A 21,063-nucleotide genomic window follows, 5' to 3' on the forward strand; every position below is an offset into this window, starting at 1 on the left:
AGGCAGACCATATGGTCTGAAACACCAACATTTCAGCAAGAGGTCACGAGAAATTTACGTTAGAGAACTGAACGAGAAGAGAAACAGATGACGGGATAATAATTGGTGCGTCACCATCAGGGCCGCGCACCAGCCTGCGCCATCTTGTGACCACTTGGACAAGGTAGGGAGCCTCATTGTACCAGACCACGCAGTGCTCTCGTTATAATATCTCTCGTGGCTTGAAGATATATTATGACTATGGTCCCTCGTGTGTGTGGAGGGGTCACAGTCAAGGTCATATATTACGGAGAGCCAGAAATGATGTCTAGTGTATGGCATCCCGACCGTCCACAAGTGGTTGGGCACCATTCCTTCCCCCCCCGTCCCATCCCAAATCCTTATCCTGACCCCTTTCTTCCAAGTGCTATATAGTCGTTATGGCTTGGCGCTTCTCATGATAATTCCCTTCCTTTCTATCCTCTTTATCTTCGCCCTTTCCAAACTAACAATTATTTTTTACTAGCAAAATTGTTGGCGTCATTTGTATGTGATTTTAACTGCTATACTGATCATGTATATTTTATAATATTTAGAATCAGATATATTCGCCCATAATGCCAACGATAATAGCTCCGTGAAACACTTCCCCATATGCTCCTGACCTGCATAATGACATAGGGGGGAGGAGTAGAGTGCCATTGTTGATTACCCTGCACTGGTCAGGCAGGGCGCGTGACCTCAGATTACCAGGTCAAGTAGGGGAGCGTGACCATAAACTACTTCTGTAGCGTATGCCAAGATTAGATGACCATTCCCTCTCTAAACCTACCCCAGAGTGCTGACCTCGTGGGGGGGGGGGGGGGGTATGGTGACCCCGGGGAATAGAGGTCAATATACCGGTCTATACTGGTGAAATACTCTACTGACCTAACTAATTTATGCTTGTCATTTGTCATAACTTTTTTTCCAAGAGAGTGGCAACTTCCAAGTAATTCTTCAAACGTTTCTTGGAACAATTTGGCGAGGTTAATTACGCAGAACCAAAATATTCCTCACCAATGACTCGCGGTAATGAGGTCTCCAAGGCCCTCTGTCATCAGTTATGACAACTTCTGAACATGTGTAGCAGAATCAATGAAATGCTTCTGCATCTCCTCTCTCCAGACGTCTTAAGATAACCTCGCCCATAACCCCATAACGCCCCCTATAACCTCGCCTAACTCGTGTCAACAACCCCTGGAAAACAATCCATGCATATAATTCCTAAAATCTGGCTCAGTGCTGCCATCTCCTGGGCTTTGTCTTCATCGTTCATATATCATAGATTAAGCTTTAAGACCCAAGGAAGACACTTCGACCAACGTGACGAATTTGGACGGCCCAGCGCACGAATTTGAACGGTCCAGCGCACGAATTTGAACGGTCCAGCGCACGAATTTGAACGGTCCAGAGTACGCATAACGCACCCCAAACTCTTGGAACTTTGACGCATTCCAGGCGACTTTCATCGCCACAAGGACTGACAACGCACGAAACATTAAACAAATACTAAAGCTGACCAGTAGGGCAAGTCACTATGTTAGTATTATTATTAGCGAGATTCCAGTCCTCTGGAATCTGAACTGTGGGCAAGGCTTGAGGGACTAGGCTAGAGGGGCTATAGGCTTGAGGGGTCTAGGCCTTAGGGGCTAGGCTAGGGGTTAGGGGCTGGGCAAGGCTATGCGTTAGGGGCTAGGCTATGCGTTAGGGGCTAGGCTAGGCCTTAGGGGCTAGGCTAGGACTGAGAGGCGCTAAGATTTTTCGGATGTAGGCGTATGGTCGACAACCGGGCCGCGGGGCGTTAAGCCCCGGAAGCACCTCAAGGTAAGGTATGATTCGCCTGGAATGCGTTCCAAGCTCATGGAAAATTCCAATCCCTCTTCTGTGTCCCACTCAAGAGATAATCCCATTTCTCCCGACTCGGTAATTACGCTCCCGACATCCCTAATTGCCATTAATTACCGTCTCACGAAGCCAAACAACCCAATCCGCCTTTTATTACTCTGCCGCTCATTTCCGTTGTCGAAGCACGCCTTAATATGACTGCTAATTTAATTTTCTGCACTGTAAAGGCCAGTAAATTTCAATAATTACATTTTCTTTGTTGGAAATATGCAAATAAAAACATTACAATTAAGCCCAGAATCTGTTTTCATTCATTAAAGAAGTTACATTTTCTCTAATAGCACAGACTCCATTTTCTTTCTCTAATAACCGTAAATTCAATTTTCTTAAGACGAGCATTTTAAATTTCTTACAAGTCTCCTTAACTGCAGCTTCCGGCAGTAATGAATGTTTCATTCATCTGGGGCCAGATTCACGAAAGCACTTACGAACCTGTACATCTTTTCTCAATCTTTGGCGGCTTTGTTTCCAATTATTAAACAGTTAATGAGCTACGAAGCACCAGGAGGCTGTTTATAACACTAACAGTTGATTGGCAAGTTTTCATGCTTGTAAACTGTTTAATAAATGTAACCAAAGCCGTCAGACATTGAGGAAAGATGTACACGTTCGTAAGTGCTTGCGTAAGTGCTTTCGTGAATCTGGCCCCAGTACTGTACGGGTCTCGAACCTGGCCCACTCGAATGAGAGGCCCGTAGCTCACACTACGGCCTATAAATGACTGTTTATACAGGAACATGGTTACATTAGGTATCCACAATGCTTTAACCTTACCGATAACATTAAACTATTACCCAATTAACTGGTCAAACATTTAAAAGGAGGAAATGTATATGTTTATCTCTCAATGTTTGGTAATATATTTATTGTTTGTGATGTGTGTGTATATGTATTAACACGATGTACTGAACGGGGTGAGAATAGCTTGAGCTACCTCATCCCTTTGTGTGTATTTTACCTCAATAAACTTATTTCAATTTCAATTCAACATTAAAACGTCGACTCGATGCCGGACGGGAGTTGGAGCTTGACCGAGATTCTCTCACGAGGACTGAGCAATTAATACATGTCACTAAACTACCAATTGGAGGAGAAATGTTAGATTTAAAATGTCACATGGGATAAAAATGCTGTCAATTGTACATTACGAATGACAAGTTTTTGGAAAGAGGTGCTGGAGCCTATTTCAAACAGGTTCCAGCTCTTGGTCCCCAGACCAACAGCTCAGTTTGTAAATCGACGCCAGTACCTGTCGGGGGCAAATCCCCCCACCACACTAGCCCCCCCAGCCCTCCCACCTTCAACTTACTCTTAATGACCATAATTAACGTCAAGAATGCGCCATAAAGTAACCATAAATGGAGGGTGCAGGTCGGTCACCTTACAAGGAACTACAGTACCTCCTCCTCCCCCCCTCACAGGGTGCCCCAGGAGGGGCTCCCAGGGCACGGGTGACAGGTCACATCCCCCCCCCCCTCACCCTCTAGAGGATAGGTCAGTAGCAAAGGGGAGGAAGGAAGGAGAGAGCAGGGAAGAAGGGAGAGGCAATAATAGGCGTATAAAGAGAGGAATGTGTGAGAGGAGAGCGTATATTAGGGTAGGCAGTGAGGGGTGCAGGGACGGAGGAGAGAGGAAGCAGACAGGAAGGGAGAGAGAAACGATGGCGGACACAGCCAGGGAGGCGATTGATTGATGAAGATTAAGCCACCCAAAAGGTGGCACGGGCATGAATAGCCCGTAAGTGGTGGCCCTTTTGAGCCATCACCAGTATCAATAGATGATACTGGAGTTCTGTGGAGGTGCGACTGCACCCTGCGTGACGGGAGATGTCTCCCCCGTGGCCAGGGAGGGACTTAGCATTCCAGTTACAGACACCCGGGGGAACCCACACTGTATCCTAAGTAGTTGATACAGGGGGCTTCGTAACTCAAGGTTACGAGCAACGCTAACCAGTTCAGGCAACCTCCGGCGTCCTAACCGCTTCAAGCAACCTCCGGCACTTTAACAAAGCAGTTCACGGAGGGACCTGTCCCCCTGAAGCCCACATCAAGAGGATATCATCAGCGGCGTATGTCAGGTTGGCCAACATAGGAACCGCCTTTAGAAACTTGTGTAATGAATCATTCAAGACACTATATATAACACGTCAGACCAATCCTGGAGTATGCAGCTCCAGTGAAGAGTCCGTACCTAGTCATTATATATACTAATATATTTTCTCATTCATTCAGATTCTGTAAAGTGTACGAAAATCATAGGGTCCTTTCGTATCCCTATATTAATACTCGCTCACGACAAATGTCAGTGAATTCTTGCCTATATATGTAATATATAAATTTAGTTTTCAAAATGAACTACAAAACAATGTCTGAGACTCTGAAGGCATTCTCTGTAATAGCATAACAATTCCCTCCCGGAAACGTAAAGATAAACCACCCTGACGACCAACAACGAGGGATTATTGACAAAAAACGACCTTGAGTGGGCGTCGAACGCTCACAGGGATTGTTCTTCCTAGCGAAGACCACTACTGCACGCGGTCGCTGGATGGGGCTACCCGCGGTGTAGCAGGTCTATAGACCCGATTACCTACAATATTGTATTAAACTATTAATAACAACAACCCTAAGTTAAAAACGTTAACAAGATGTTCTCACGCCAGATACAGACCATTTAAACAGACATTACCACATCGTCAAAATTGCGAAGGTTTTGGTAATCATTAAAGCGCCTCGGTAATGACGTTTTACCCGTTAACCTTGTGACTTTGATGATGACAGGAGGCCGGCGGCCTGTCAAAAGGTTCCACCCTCCCCCCCATTTGCCTATATGATCTTTTCCAGCTGTACTTGAAATATTGACAGTTCTGGTATTTGCGGCTTTGGTGAAATTTTTGTGAGCAGTTCGATGTGTTTTTCAATTTTAATGTTTTGTGAGGAGCGGCCTCTACTAGTGACCGTCCATCAACTTAGAGTCCCTACAGAGGTAGAAATATCAGGCCTACAACGTTGCACAGACAGACGCACATGTGTATATTCTCTTAGACAGGAACATTGTTATATTCCAGTACTGGCGACCCGTTCAAATTCAAATTTCAAATGTTTATTCAGGTAAAGTACATACATACAAGAGGTGATACAACAATTGATAGATTTATAGATAGAGCTAGTACATACAATGCCTAAAGCCACTATAACGCAAAGCGTTTCGGGCAGCATTCACTAACACCCGCGTGTCAAACAACCATTTAATTAAAAAGAGATAATTAATTGTCTGCGGCGCTGTACTGGCCAATGATAGCTGCTGGATGATTACCGTTTGCAGAAAATTTATGTTACCAAATTGTGTGTTAAGCTTCCAAAAAAATATTAAAATTCTTCAAAACATATACCCAACAGTCCTTTGTTTATTATTATTATTTAGATATACAAGCTTTCTTACATTCTTTGTTAATGAATTTGATGAAACTTTATAAATCAAACTTTTTTAAGGCTATAAGAAAAAGTGCCTTATCTGGCTTATACATACATCTTGATAGTAGCTTATACTTCCACAGAATTATTATTAGTATTTTTTTATTTAATTTGAATTTCTATAGATTTAAGGATGTTTGAAAATGTTTTTCCCCTATATTCTTTTATTTGATTTAATGTTTATGAATGATAATTGCTGACATGCCTTGAATATCTAGGATGTTACCGGAATCATTATGTTTAAGAACGCGTGAACTTCAATCATATACAATTTGGCGCGAAGCCGCAGATGAATATAACGATCATCAAAACTACCGCAAACCATGTTAAATTAATCCTAAACCCAGCCAACTTTTAAGTTAGAATTTAATTTTGAAAAGAACGATTAATTATATATTACAAACAAGTGTGTTAATATACACAGTATATGGATCACTATAGCGAAGGTGGTGGGCGGGTGGCGTTTGCGCGGGAAAATTCTGGCGATTCTCTTCTGATGGCGGGCTTTGACGAGTATGTAATTACATGTATGGTTCGCTGCCTCATATCTGTTGTGTATTCATGGTGGTTATGGGGCGTTGTTATCATGGGGGGCACACAAAGACGGCCTTGTTCCTCTGACGAATAATAAAAGATTTTTTTTTTTGTTTTTTGAATTTTTACGCGGTACTATCTGTATCTACGGGGATAGTCTTCAAAACACAGGAGCATCGCGTACTAGATATAATAAATTATTTAGATAATTTGGAATAGTCAAATGAACAACGCCCCGACAATTCCTGGAATCCGTACATGTTATACTAATCTTTCCGCCACCCCAGAACACACGTATGGGATCTATGCATAATTAACTGTTTAAATTTGATAAAGCAAAAGCTCACGACATTCAGCTTTAGGCTTGTTAACCAATGCGACACCATGGTTATCCCATCTAATCATTTCTCATTCCATACAATAATCACTAACTAATCCTTATCGTCTCGACATCCAACCAATCTTGTGCCAAAAATACTCAAGTCAATGGCGCTCAGACAGACAGACACAGACACAGACACAGACACAGACACAGACACAGACACAGACAGACACAGACACAGACAGACACAGACACAGACAGACAGACACAGACACAGACAGACAGACACAGACACAGACAGACAGACACAGACACAGACAGACAGACACAGACACAGACACAGACACAGACAGACACAGACAGACAGACACAGACAGACAGACAGACAGACAGACAGACAGACACAGACAGACACAGACACAGACAGACAGACACAGACAGACAGACACAGACAGACAGACACAGACAGAGACACTGGGCCTTGAAGAAACTTGAAAGTTAATATAACACAAACAATCCACGTCCACTGTACGCTCAAGGATAATAAATATATTACAAGTTTTTCTTTAACGCGGAACTTTTTAAAGAACGTTAGAGAATTTCTTCAATTCGGAATCTGAATTATGAAACAACCACCCAACAAATTGTCAAAAATGTTATGTTTATTTGTAATATTCTGAAAATTGTGACCACCAGTAAAGAGATCCTTTACTGCTAGAATCCACTCAGTAAAACATCTAAACTATTGGGACCGACTAAAGAGCCTAAATCTGTACTCCCTTGAGCGCAGGCGGGAGAGATACATAATAATTTACACGTGGAAAATATTAGAGGGGCTGGTCCCAAACCTGCACACAGAAATAACATCACATGAGACCAGAAGACATGGCAGGATGTGTAGAATACCCCCGTTGAAAAGCAGAGGTTATTCATGGTGGTCTCAGGTACTCTGAGAGAGAACTATCAACATCAGAGGCCCGAGACTGTTCAACACTCTTCCACTACACATAAGGGGCATAACTGGCAATCCCCTCACAGTATTCAAGAGAGAACTGGATAAGCACCTCCAAAGGATACCTGATCAACCAGGCTGTGACTCATACGTCAGGCTGCGAGTAGCCGCGTCCAAGACCCTGGTTGATCAGTCCAGCAACCAGGAGGCCTGGTCGACGACCGGGCCGCGGGGACGCTAAGCCCCGGAAGCACCTCAAGGTAAGGTATGCCTTCGTTGAAAGGCATAACTACACTAGATAGACTAGCTACGAGGCGGGGGACCTAGAGCTAGAGTTTACTCCCCGCAGACCTGCGCAGGCACGCACGTACACTCATAATTCAACATAAATAAAAAAATCACTAATTAAACTGTCCGCCAGTCTGAAGCCACTGACAAGGGATCAACACGGATAAAAGGCAAAATAAACGAGATAATTACCACAAGGGATCTTCATCACAACACCAACCTATATAATCCCTTATGACTGATACACCCTGAAACAAAAGCCTAATGGGATTACAACCAGACCAGAACCACAAAGAACAATCGAACACTAAATACAAAACTATCAATTCAATCCATGAACCATACGAATAATAATCCTCCAAACACAAGTTTAATCCCACAAAAAATATATGCATTTAATCCTCCTGCACGCAGAACATCTTATAACTAAATCCAAAACCCAATAATTGGATCCCAGGCGAGAGGAAGAAAAGGAAGACACGCTCACATTAGAGGGAATTACGGTCTATCTGGGCCCCACACAACAGTGATTACGTTTCCGGGGGTGGAAGGGGGAGTAGAGGATGGTAGTTCAAGGGGTGGGGGGGAGGGTTAGTGGTTCAGGGGAAGGAGGGGGGGGGTAGTGGTTCAGGGGAAGGGGGGGTAGTGGTTCAGGAGAGGGGGGTTGGGAGTTAGTGGTTCAGGAGAGGGGGGATAGTGGTTCAGGGGAAGGGGGGGATTAGTGGTTCAGGGGAAGGGGGTGATTAGTGATTCAGGGGAAGAGGGGGTTAGTGGTTCAGGGAAGGGGGCGGGGTTAGTGGATCAGGGAAGGGGAGGGGTTAGTGGTTCAGGGAAGGGGGGGGTTAGTGGTTCAGGGAAGGGGGGGGTTAGTGGTTCAGGGAAGGGGGGGGGTTAGTGGTTCAGGAAAGGGGGGGGTTAGTGGTTCAGGGAAGGGGGGGGTTAGTGGTTCAGGGAAGGGGGGGGGTTACTGGTTCAGGGAAGGGGGGGGGTTACTGGTTCAGGGAAGGGGGGGGGTTACTGGTTCAGGGAAGGGGGGGGTTACTGGTTCAGGGAAGGGGGGGGGGTTACTGGTTCAGGGAAGGGGGGGGGGTTACTGGTTCAGGGAAGGGGGGGGTTACTGGTTCAGGGAAGGGGGGGGGTTACTGGTTCAGGGAAAGGGGGGGTTACTGGCTCAGGGGAGGGGGGTTAGTGGTTCAGGGGAGGGGGGTTAGTGGTTCAGGGGAGGGGGGTTAGTGGTTCAGGGGAGGGGGGTTAGTGGTTCAGGGGAGGGGGGGTTAGTGGTTCAGGGGAGGGGGGGTTAGTGGTTCAGGGAAAGGGGGGGGTTACTGGTTCAGGGGAGGGGGGTTAGTGGTTCAGGGGAGGGGGGGTTACTGGTTCAGCGGAGGGGGGGGCCAAGGGTAGGGGCCCTCGGGATCGATTCTTCAAGGGGGGGGTTCAGGAGGGGGGAGCGGAGGGTTGGTGGTTCAGGGAAGGGGGAAAGGGTTAGTGGCTCAGTGGAAATCGAGATCGAACCCGAGAGTACTACACGTTAACATGGGCCAGCCTCCCAGGGAGGTGACATCCCTACAGGCATGAGCTCACGGGCTTGCTCAGTTGGAGGAGTTCTTCACGATAGTAAACTACTCGGTGATGTCACTTTGTTTTTCCTGTTTCCACCTAAATTCCAGAAAGTCCAGCTCTGGCACACTGAATATGAGCAAGAGTCACAGGTGTTGCAGATGCGATGGTCCATTTGGGGAATGGCTGGTCACAGATTTCATCAACATAGGTGTAGCAGACGGAAGGTCCAGAAATGTATTGTAATGAAGTGCCGAAACATTTGGGCAGCACTACACAATAAAAATGTGGTAATGGCAGACTTTGGGATGTCTGCTGGTTCCACAGGAAGCTGTTGAGATACCCAAAAGGTTGTCTGGATGCGTGGGAGGGGTAATGGTCCATTAGATGGCAGACATTGAAAGCTCTGTAGTCCTAGTACGGGTGTTATTCTGTTTTGCTGTCTTGGGTACCACGTGAGTAGCAAGGTTCATGGCATGTTAGATGAATAATTCCAGCCTTTTGTAGTTTAACTCTGCCCTGGCCTCAACCAACTACTCAGGACCAGTTGGCAAGATTGGATGAAAGTGGGAGGTCTTGAGATGCAGATGTGGTGCAAGTGCAAGTGTGTGGCACATTTATTTATTTATTTACTTACCAACTGGTGCTGAGGGTGTCTGGAGGAACACATGGTATCATCTGTAGGATCCATTATGAATTGTGTAGTTTAAGGATATTACACCCAAGGATTGGCCACTATGTTTATAAAGATTAAGGCCCACTGAATGCATCTGTACGAACGAACACATTCAGTCGGAGGGAAGGAACATGTACTAGGAACGCTAGCTCCCATGCTGGTATTTAAAAGGAAATCTCTCAGTGCAGATGGTTGGAGATGAACAGCAGCACACTGCAATGGGGCAGGGTTGTTGGCGACTAACAAGCCCCGGGGGTGTGATTTTCTGACAGGTACATAGGGTAGTTGCAGGTCTGAGCCATAAACTGGATATAGTAGCAACATATCCAGCTTGTTCTCTTGCACCTGCCTGATGAGTAGTATGATGTTACCCAAGAAATTTATACATGGTGGTTGGAGAGCTGTAGGGCATCTGCTGCACTCAATGTCCCTCTATGCACCGATGTGGAAGATCACTGAAAGACTGCCGAGCACTGCAGAAGGATGATCAATTACGGTAGCCAGTCATTCTAACCGGGTGTCTTCGTCCAGGCAGAACAGCAATAATTATACTGTATGTGCAAAAGCAGGAGCTGGATAAACACTGTCCATAAGAGCTCACTGGAGTATGGACGAATGTCATACATAGAACGTACCAAATGTAGTGCAGGAGCTGGATAGCATTTGGGCAGCAGGGTCTTGTTGGCAAGAAGTCGGTCACAGTTGCTTGAGGCAGTCCTTCCTCGCTTCCAGTTTATTTGTACTTGCTACATAATTTTCCTGCATAGCATATTCCCTGTATACTTTCTCTGTACTGCTGCTTCGATGGCTCCAGGTGCCCATGCATTATATGGGTGCAGCATTATCTTCAGTTTAGTTAGTCCTTTACCATTCATTGTACAGTACAGTATTTACATTTTTGCCAATCATTGAGCCTGGCTCTGGGAGTAGAAGAATTCCCAAAACCCCTCCAGGTATGCTCCAGTTATTTTAGGCACAGGATAATCTACAAATAAAGATTTGTATATTCCCAATGTATTTTTCCCACAAGGATTCCTTCCCAACCTCCAAAACAAACAAAAATTACCAGAATAGATTTAGACTCTTAGCAGGGATTTGTGCACTTTATTTTATAGAATTTTTGTGCAAAAAAATTGAATAATTTTATTCCCATAACTTACATTTTCTGTATGGAAATTTAAATTTGCATTTTGAAAAATGAATCATTCTGGCACATTTGAAAAGCTTCTAAATCCATCTATGAAAATAAAAATCAGTACTCACTTATCCAGGATTTCATTTTGAAGACCTCGCAGCTTTTCAATCACAGGCTGAACACCCAACATGAGGAATTCGTAGCGAAGATGAAGCCGAAACTCCAGAGAATCTTCGCCAGGACCCCAGCGTATTATGGCATTAATGAAGGACATGACTGCGATCTTTAGAGATAACTCATCTGCATAGTTTCCCCATGATCGGTCGAGGTCTACGATGAGGGTCTGTAGTAAACAACACTTGTATAGCAGCATGAGAAAATAGGACATTTACTGTCCTTTAGAAACGGTATTCTCAGTTTTTTCACATCATACTAACTAGAGGAGCAAATGAATTCTGTAATCTTTTACTCACTTGAAATCTCGTTCTCTCTCCTGAAAATTTTTGAAAGTGAAGCATGGCCTCTAAAACCTTCTTGTGACCGCCAGGTAGTAGACAGACACCTCCGAGTATTTCCAAAACCATAGTTTTCGTCTTGAGGTTCTCTGTACTCAAGCTTTGTGAGATTACGTTCATACATGTGGGATGAGCCAGGATGTGTTTTCGTCCATTCTAAAACACGGATAATAACACTAATACAATAATTTATTCAAGTAAAACCAGTATAGTACAGTACATGGCTAGCAACTTTGGGGAAATTATTTATGTAATATTCTTTACTTATGAAGAAGGTTCATCCAGTTATTTACAACAATTTGAGAGGTACTGATGTTCACATGTAGGTAATCACTTCACACAGTATATAATATTACTAATAAGGAAAAAAAAGATGACAATGAAAAGTTGTAGTGGTGATGGAGTAATTAGTCGAGATACAATATTAGTATGTTTGCAGCACAATGTCATGAAGTATTAAGTTGAGACTGGCCAAATGTGATATAAAACTACATATTGCATAAGAAGTCCATTAACATAGGTGGGATACTACAGGGAGCCAATTATATGTATCTTTGTATTTCTTTCAAACAATACAATGCCCATTACTAGCTTTCCAAGAATATAAATCTCCAAAGTTAAAAAATTAGCATCACACCAAGTACATTCATATAAATAAATATTTTTTTAAGTGTGTGTATATAAATTCTAATCAGTACAGTGGATAGCAATGGTGTAATTTAATCAAAACAATATGGCTACTGTAATGTTAAATCAAGACTCATAAAACCATTATTATGCATAGCACATCAGAAAGATCTTTCTGAGAGGTAAACATTGAGACTGCAGGAATTTTGAATTTAATAAAAGTATTTTTAATTTTAAGGTACAGTACTTAAAACTAATACTGTATATATTTAGCATGATGACAGATAGGCCTACCAATGTTCAAATAGGACAGTGATAAATGATACTGATGAAGTTATACTTTTAGAAGGTAATAGGTGACAAATCAGCACAAGGTTTATGGGTAGTATGGCATCTAATTGCACAATGGATATAAAAGATGAGCGAGCATACGAGGACGTGGGTATTGTGAACTGTGCACAGGTTGTGGTGAGGAAGATGTCTAGGTGGAATTAATTTCTTTTAAGTAATTGTTTGAAATTTGTTGACTGGGAAATTGTACACACTTAGCACCAGTTTTATGAAGCAGTGGAATGGTGCAGCGAATTTTCTTGTTGTTAGTATGACATGTCTGATTATATGCTGGTTTGTGGAAGATGTGATTACTTGACGTGTCTTTAGTCTTTCTAATCTTCCTTCCCTACATTACTCTCGTCTTTCAAGCTGGGCTTTTGCTTTCTCACGCAATGAAAATAAGATGTGACAGTAAAAACTCAGAAGTTGATCAAAGGCTTCAATGCGATTGTCAAATCATTTACAAAACTACTGCAGTACAGTATATTAATTTGGCGTCGCTTACCGAGTTATTCATTAAAGCTTTAACACAGGCGATCACGTGCATGTGGATACTAGACTGGAATGTTGTGTCATCCATCTTGGTGAGGAACTGCAGGAGTGATGCCAGTCCACCAGCCTCCATAAATTCATTAACGAAAGTGTTGCTTTGCGTGGCAAGCGCCGTCTTCAGCCCCTCTGTGTACTTGAGCCATGAGTGTTGTTGGTACTGGTCCGTAGGTACTGTCAGCTCCGAGTACTCTTCCAGTTTGGCAATATAGGCTTCCGGCCGCTCAATTTTCTGGAAGTAAAACACCCCCATTAATTTGGAAATAATACAGTTAGGGAGAATTGAACAGTGCATGGTCTGTGACTAACAATGTTAGACTAGCACTCTATTGGTACTTTATAATTTTAGCTTAAAATGGAATCTTTAATGAATGGAACCAGCTTGGTAATCATGTCCAGTCGGGAAGTTTAATTTGGGAGCATGAGAAAACTAATTATCTAGTAAGTACTGTATAAGCTAAAGCATCAGTGCAGTCAGGTGAATATTTAGATAATATAATTTAATTTGTATTACAGTATTACTGTATTACTATTATTAATTATTATTATTATTATTATTATTTATATATATATATATATATATATATATATATATATATATATATATATATATATATATATATATATATATATATATATATATATATATATATATATATATATATATATATATATATTATATATATATATTATATGCAAACAAGCCTGAATGGTCCCCAGGACTATATACAACTGAAAACTCACACCCCAGAAGTGACTCGAACCCATACTCCCACAACTGGTATGTACAGGGACGCCTTAATCCGGATTAAGGATTAAGTCGGATTAAGGCGTTCCTGTACATACCAGTTGTGGGAGTATGGGTTCGAGTCACTTCTGGGGTGTGAGTTTTCAGTTATATATATTATATATATATATTATATATATATATTATATATATATATTATATATATATATTATATATATATTATATATATATATTATATATATATATATTATATATATATATTATATATATATATTATATATATATATTATATATATATATTATATATATATATTATATATATATATTATATATATATATTATATATATATATTATATATATATATATATTATATATATATATTATATATATATATATATATATATGTCGTACCTAATAGCCAGAACGCACTTCTCAGCCTACTATTCATGGCCCGATTTGCCTAATAAGCCAAGTTTTCATGAATTAATGTTTTTTCGTCTACCTAACCTACCTAACCTAACCTAACCTAGCTTTTTTTGGCTACCTAACCTAACCTTACCTATAAATATAGGTTAGGTTAGGTTAGGTAGGGTTGGTTAGGTTCGGTCATATATCTACATTAATTTTAACTCCAATAAAAAAAAATTGACCTCATACATAGAGAAAAGGGTTGCTTTATCATTTCATAAGAAAAAAATTATAGTAAATATATTAATTCAGGAAAACTTGGCTTATTAGGCAAATCGGGCCTTGAATAGTAGGCTGAGAAGTGAGTTCTGGCTACTAGGTACGACATATATATATATATATAATATATATATATATATATATATATATATTAGTATATTTTGGTAGCAGTCTTTCCTGTAGACATATTTTATTAAATATGACCGAAAAAGTAAGATTAATAATTCTAACACGAATTTTCTCAATCTTTCGTACATTATGCTTCACTGTTGGAGGTAAATCAAAAATCACTTCTCCAAAATTCATTTTTATTTCTAGTCTGACGCGACACGGGCGCGTTTCGTAAAACTTATTACATTTTCAAAGACTTCACAAATACACAACTGATTAGAACTTGCGTTTCCCTGATTTTATATCTACATTTGAGTGAGGTGGGAAGGGTGATGTGGCATTACATTTGAGTAAGGTGGGAAGGATGATGTGGCATTAGAGGATATTAATAGGGTATTAAAAGTATCAACACAAGACAGAACACGAAACAATGGATATTAAATAGAAGTGTTTGTAGAAAGCCTATTGGTCCATATTTCTTGATGCTTCTATATTGGAGCGGAGTCTTGAGGTGGGTAGAATATAGTTGTGCAATAATTGGCTGTTGATTGCTGGTGTTGACTTCTTGATGTGTAGTGCCTCGCAAACGTCTAGCCGCCTGCTATCGCTGTATCTATCGATGATTTCTGTGTTGTTTACTAGGATTTCTCTGGCGATGGTTTGGTTATGGGAAGAGATTATATGTTCCTTAATGGAGCCCTGTTGTTTATGCATCGTTAAACGCCTAGAAAGAGATGTTGTTGTCTTGCCTATATACTGGTTTTTTTGGAGCTTACAGTCCCCAAGTGGGCATTTGAAGGCATAGACGACGTTAGTCTCTTTTAAAGCGTTCTGTTTCGTGTCTGGAGAGTTTCTCATGAGTAGGCTGGCCGTTTTTCTGGTTTTATAGTAAATCGTCAGTTGTATCCTCTGATTTTTGTCTGTAGGGATAACGTTTCTATTAACAATATCTTTCAGGACCCTTTCCTCTGTTTTATGAGCTGTGGAAAAGAAGTTCCTGTAAAATAGTCTAATAGGGGGTATAGGTGTTGTGTTAGTTGTCTCTTCGGAGGTTGCATGGCTTTTCACTTTCCTTCTTATGATGTCTTCGATGAAACCATTGGAGAAGCCGTTATTGACTAGAACCTGCCTTACCCTACAGAGTTCTTCGTCGACTTGCTTCCATTCTGAGCTGTGGCTGAGAGCACGGTCGACGTATGCGTTAACAACACTCCTCTTGTACCTGTCAGGGCAGTCGCTGTTGGCATTTAGGCACATTCCTATGTTTGTTTCCTTTGTGTAGACTGCAGTGTGGAAACCTCCGCCCTTTTCCATGACTGTTACATCTAGAAAAGGCAGCTTCCCATCCTTTTCCGTCTCGTAAGTGAAACGCAGCACGGAACTCTGCTCAAATGCCTCCTTCAGCTCCTGCAGATGTCTGACATCAGGTACCTGTGTAAAAATGTCGTCAACATACCTGCAGTATATGGCCGGTTTCAAGTTCATGTCGACTAAGACTTTTTGCTCGATGGTACCCATGTAGAAGTTTGCAAACAGGACACCTAGGGGAGAACCCATAGCGACCCCATCTACTTGCTTATACATGTGCCCATCCGGGCTCAAGAAGGGTGCCTCTTTAGTACAAGCTTGGAGTAGTTTCCTCAGAATACTTTCTGGCATGTCAAGAGGAGTACAGGCTGGATCACGATACACTCTGTCGGCTATCATTCCGATTGTCTCGTCCACAGGTACGTTGGTAAAATGGTCTTTGAAAATGTAATAAGTTTTACGAAACGCGCCCGTGTCGCGTCAGACTAGAAATAAAAATGAATTTTGGAGAAGTGATTTTTGATTTACCTCCAACAGTGAAGCATAATGTACGAAAGATTGAGAAAATTCGTGTTAGAATTATTAATCTTACTTTTTCGGTCATATTTAATAAAATATATATATATATATATATATATATATATATATATATATATATATATATATATATATATATATATATATATATATATATATATATATATATATATATATATATATATATATATATATATATATATATATATAGTGTATTGTACATTTACAGTACAGTATTTAATGTCCAGCAAACACACATTTTAATTATAATAAACATTGTATTAAAAGATCTTGTGTTACTTGTTGAGGTACATGTATAAACACCTCACGATACTTTATTTGCCCAGTAACTTTCTGCACACTGATCCAACACATGAACAGACTGGGCTTTATATCATTGAAAGTTACGGGTGACAAGTTTAATTATATTTCCTAGAGCATACACATTTTATGCATTACTTGCTGGAAGCACAATACAGTAAGTTATTCTTCAAATATGAATTGCTTCTCGAGGTCAGAGAAAAGCAAAGATATAGAACCCTTCACTTATCGAGTCAATGTGTTATGATAAACAGGAGAATAACTTAGTTACCTTATTGGAAGACTGAAGAGTGTGGTAGTCATAAAGAAGCTGGAGCTGCTTCTCGGGAGGAAAATTGAGAATGCCATTTTTCTGTATGGCCGTCAAATCCAGTTCATCCTGACGAGAGAGGAATTTATATTATGTTCACTACACACTGAACCAAAGCTTTAAGAAATACAGGTACAGTATCTGCATTGCTATTATCGACATTGTGTAATACAACACTTCAAGTTATAAAATGTATAATCATTATTAAACTTCATCTGTAACATTTATTTTACGTTAATACAAGCTCCATAATGTATAGTCTATAGTCAGAAAATGTGCATCTTAGTAATTCACTTTATAATGTCTTGTTGGCTTCATTCTCGATTTGCAATCGGGGATACCAATTACAATTCCCAGGAGGGACAAATGTTTGGACACGTTTCCATTCATCTAATGCCCCTGTTCACCTAGCAGTAAATAGGTACCTGGGAGATAGGTAACTGTTGTGGGGTTGCATCCTAGGAAAGGTCAGTAGTTTTACAGTTGGGGGCAGGGAAAGGGAGGGGGGGGGGAGGAATAGGAGTGCCTTGATATAAGTAAATACTGTATGTATACAGTATTTACCTGAATTTACCCGAGGGCCACTAACATTCTAGTGGCCTCGACGAGGGCAGGAAGTTTGTCAAAAGTTACACCCTCCTTTACCATTTATCCTAATAATTTTTTTTAAATCTGGATTTTAAAGTTCTTTAGGCATTCATGGCTTCAGCGGGTAGGCAGTTCAATGGGTTTATAACCCTGTGGGTGAAAAAACATCCTGTTTAATCCTACATTGTATCTTGTCGAGCCTGAAACTGTTGCTCCTCAGTTGTGTTACATCCGACCTTTTGAGGTAGTAGTCTGGATGAACATGCTTTCAACTCTTCATTATTTTGAAAGTCTTAATGAGATCAGCCCTGTCATATCTGGTTTGCAGTGTTAGCTTTGAGGCCTTCAACCATTCCTGGTATGTGAGTCAACTTGGTTCTGGAGAGATTTTTATTGTACAGCATAGAACTTTCTCCAAAGAAGCAATGTCTTTCTGAAGATGAGGTCTCCATGCCTGGATACAATAATTCAAGTTGGGGCACACCAGAGATTTATACAAATGAATAACTACCTTAAACGTATAAAAATTTTGAAAATTTGTAGAAACAGTCATAATATGGTACAGTATATGTACTGTATTTAAAAAATAGAAACTAAATATATTGGATGGTAAAAAAAAAAAACAGTTTTGGAGCTGTAATGTGGAAGGTGATTGTGAAGCATGGCATGGCATGAAAACCATCACAGTTTGGTAGTAATTAAATTTAATGTGGTTTTAGTAATTATAGAAGTGTAGTTACAGGACAAGAGCTATGCTCATGGCGTAAGTGTACATATGTATACTAAGCATAGTATAGTATAGTACTCCATTTAGGTGTGGTTGCAAGGTAAACCTCAGCTTCTGGGACCAGCTTTACAGTAACAGGCTGCCAGTTACAATAGCTGCTGACCACGTTGGTTTTAATTCTACCTATTCCTGAAACTGAAGCGTTATTGTGGATGTCATGCCCAGGGAATGAGGGTTCAATCCCATCCCACTGCCTCCATACTTTGTTCATAGTTAGGTCATCATGTTCTTTAGACATTGTCGTTGTGCTTGCTACCTTGCTCTACTTGCTCACTGTCCTCGCACCACCACATAGGGTCTCGTAGTACAGTCGACTTTCTCCACTCACAATTGGAGGATCCCAGGTTTGATTCCTGGGCGAGAAAGAAATAGTTGGGCACATTTTCTTTCGTCTAAGGCCTCTGTTCACATAGTAAATAGGTACTTAAGGGACTTAAACAGCACATGAAACAGCAGCACGATGGGATTCACACTCCCTGAAGTAGGTCAACCAAGAGGGGACAACTTTAAATACAGAAAGTTGTAATAACAATTCAAAGTCTGCCATATGGTCATGTGCATGTTAGTTCTAGTGGACTGTCAATACTTTCATTAATTCAAGTAAATGAGAGTTAGGCAACTGTTGCGAGATTGCCTCCTGGAGAAGGTCAGTAATCTGACCTTGGGGGAACCTCAATTTATGTATATATATTTGTCAGGGACAGGCTTCCTGTCCCTGACAAAATTATTATTTAGCTTTACGATCACGTGACATGTTTATAAAAGAGCTTTGTAATGATAAATGTTGCAAGAAGAGTTCTCACATGCAGTTGTTGCACTGACAAGATGCCATATCTAGATAATCAAATTTGCATTCTTCACCTAGAGCAGGGAAACATATTTTAGTTACCGTTTTACTCAGTTTATTCTTTTACCTTTTGTGACGAAGCTCGAGATTTCATTTCCACATTTAAGACGGTTTTTAAGATACTGTACTCACATATGACTAAGGTCTTTTAATTTGGCATATTTATTGTTTCTAGTTCAATTTGTTTGCATAAACAAATTAATACAAGTCTAAGAAAAACAAAAATTTACTCTATATACCAATAATTCTGTGACTTTGGTCTGTAGTTCCTCTGGTGCCAAATTGTCTGTCATGTTTGGCGGCGGCGCCATCTGCACCATCTGTGGCTGTTCCGACACCACATGTTCAATTTGTGGAGGCTCCGAACCCTTCTGAAAAAGCAATGGAACAGTCAGATCTCACACACTAGTGCTTATGTAGGAAAGTAAGCAATGATTACTTAGAAAGCAGCATCCATATACCGCCTCACTTATGTGCCGAAAATAATGTAATATTTTCCAATACATTTAGGAAAAGGTTTAACATTCCAAAATATTTGATTACCTCTTGCTTCTAATGATAATTATAATACACATATCAAAAGTAATTGAAAGGATAATTGTCAATAGAACTCATTTCAATACCTGTTTAACTGCACACAATTAACAAAATTCTGTTTATTTGTGATGTGTGTCTATGTATATATTAACACGTTGTACTGAATGGGGTGAGAATAGCTTGAGCTACCTCATCCCTTTGTGTGTATTTTACCTCAATAAACTTATTTCAATTTCAACAAAATTCTGCAGCATTAGCATCCTTTGGAAACAGAACCAGACAGCAAAGTCACCTATAAGCTTGGCACTAATGAAACAGCGGCAAGGTGGGAATTCCCACTTCCAGAAGTAGGCCGGGACAGGACAAGAGGGGCATGTTAGGATATCAGGTAAGCACTGTTAGCCACAGTTACACAGAGTACAGGAACATATACATGAATCTGTACAAGAAGTTACAGTTTCCAAGTCATGCTGATTATTGTCACTGAAACAATCAACGAAGCAAGCAAGGCAACATTGAGGTCACCGAGGCTGTTGCTTCAATTAATGGGAAAGGGCTCCAGGAAAGAATATGTCATTAACAAAGAAGACACGAATCAGGGGAAAACACAGGGGAAAACCTGGTACAGATGGGAAAATGTGCGAAGATAATAAGGAGAGCTATAATGACAAAGAAGAACTTACAACAGGACAGGCAATACTAAGTATTTCTTAAAAATTTCCACGGTTTAAAATTCCATTCTAGATATCTCTGATAATGATTAATGATGCAGAGCTAAACTCCTACACGCTCTCACATTTTAAGAATATTTCAATTTGCCTTGCCTATATATAAATAATATATACATACATACATACATATATATATATATACAGACATATATAAGAAGATAAGGCAAGATTACTGGCGAGTTAAAACAAGCTGTACGACTTTTACTGTCAAAGAACAGGTGTTGGAGAACTCTCCCTTTCAACTCAAAGATCAAGGGAAACCAGTAGTGACCAGTGGGATGACGGGTCTCTGAGAGCACACATACTCTAAGGAGTGGTAGGCAGGCAGGTGCACACGCTCGTGCAAGCACATCCTGTACAGCACCACCACCACCACGGATACACCACTCTGCATAGTGCTAGATACAAAGTACTTACTAGCTCTATCTATAAATCCAACATTATGTTTGGAACTCGTATGCATGTACTTTTACCTGAATAAACACTATATTTGAGGTGCAGTGCAGATCACTGAGTGCTCAGCACACCACCACACCACAGTGCTCAGCACACCACCACACCACAGTGCTCAGCACACCACCACACCACAGTGCTCAGCACACCACCACACCACAGTGCTCAGCACACCACACCACAGTGCTCAGCACACCACCACACCACAGT

At 40.9% G+C, this 21,063-nt stretch overlaps 1 protein-coding gene across 1 annotated transcript in view; it reads right to left on the reverse strand.

The window, feature by feature from the left end:
• The window catches only part of DAAM (disheveled-associated activator of morphogenesis-like protein), a 112,398-nt gene that overhangs the window by 42,522 nt on the left and 48,813 nt on the right, over positions 1-21,063 (reverse strand). Inside the window, exons 5-9 of the mRNA XM_069309576.1 lie at positions 19,372-19,503; positions 16,872-16,979; positions 12,844-13,119; positions 11,337-11,534; positions 10,992-11,206 (exon numbers count right to left, since the gene is read on the reverse strand). Coding sequence (XP_069165677.1) covers positions 10,992-11,206; positions 11,337-11,534; positions 12,844-13,119; positions 16,872-16,979; positions 19,372-19,503 — 929 coding nt within the window. The remainder of the gene's footprint in view (positions 1-10,991; positions 11,207-11,336; positions 11,535-12,843; positions 13,120-16,871; positions 16,980-19,371; positions 19,504-21,063) is intronic.

The sequence above is a fragment of the Procambarus clarkii genome, chromosome 65 (assembly GCF_040958095.1).
Source record: "Procambarus clarkii isolate CNS0578487 chromosome 65, FALCON_Pclarkii_2.0, whole genome shotgun sequence".
Classification (NCBI taxonomy): domain Eukaryota; kingdom Metazoa; phylum Arthropoda; class Malacostraca; order Decapoda; family Cambaridae; genus Procambarus; species Procambarus clarkii.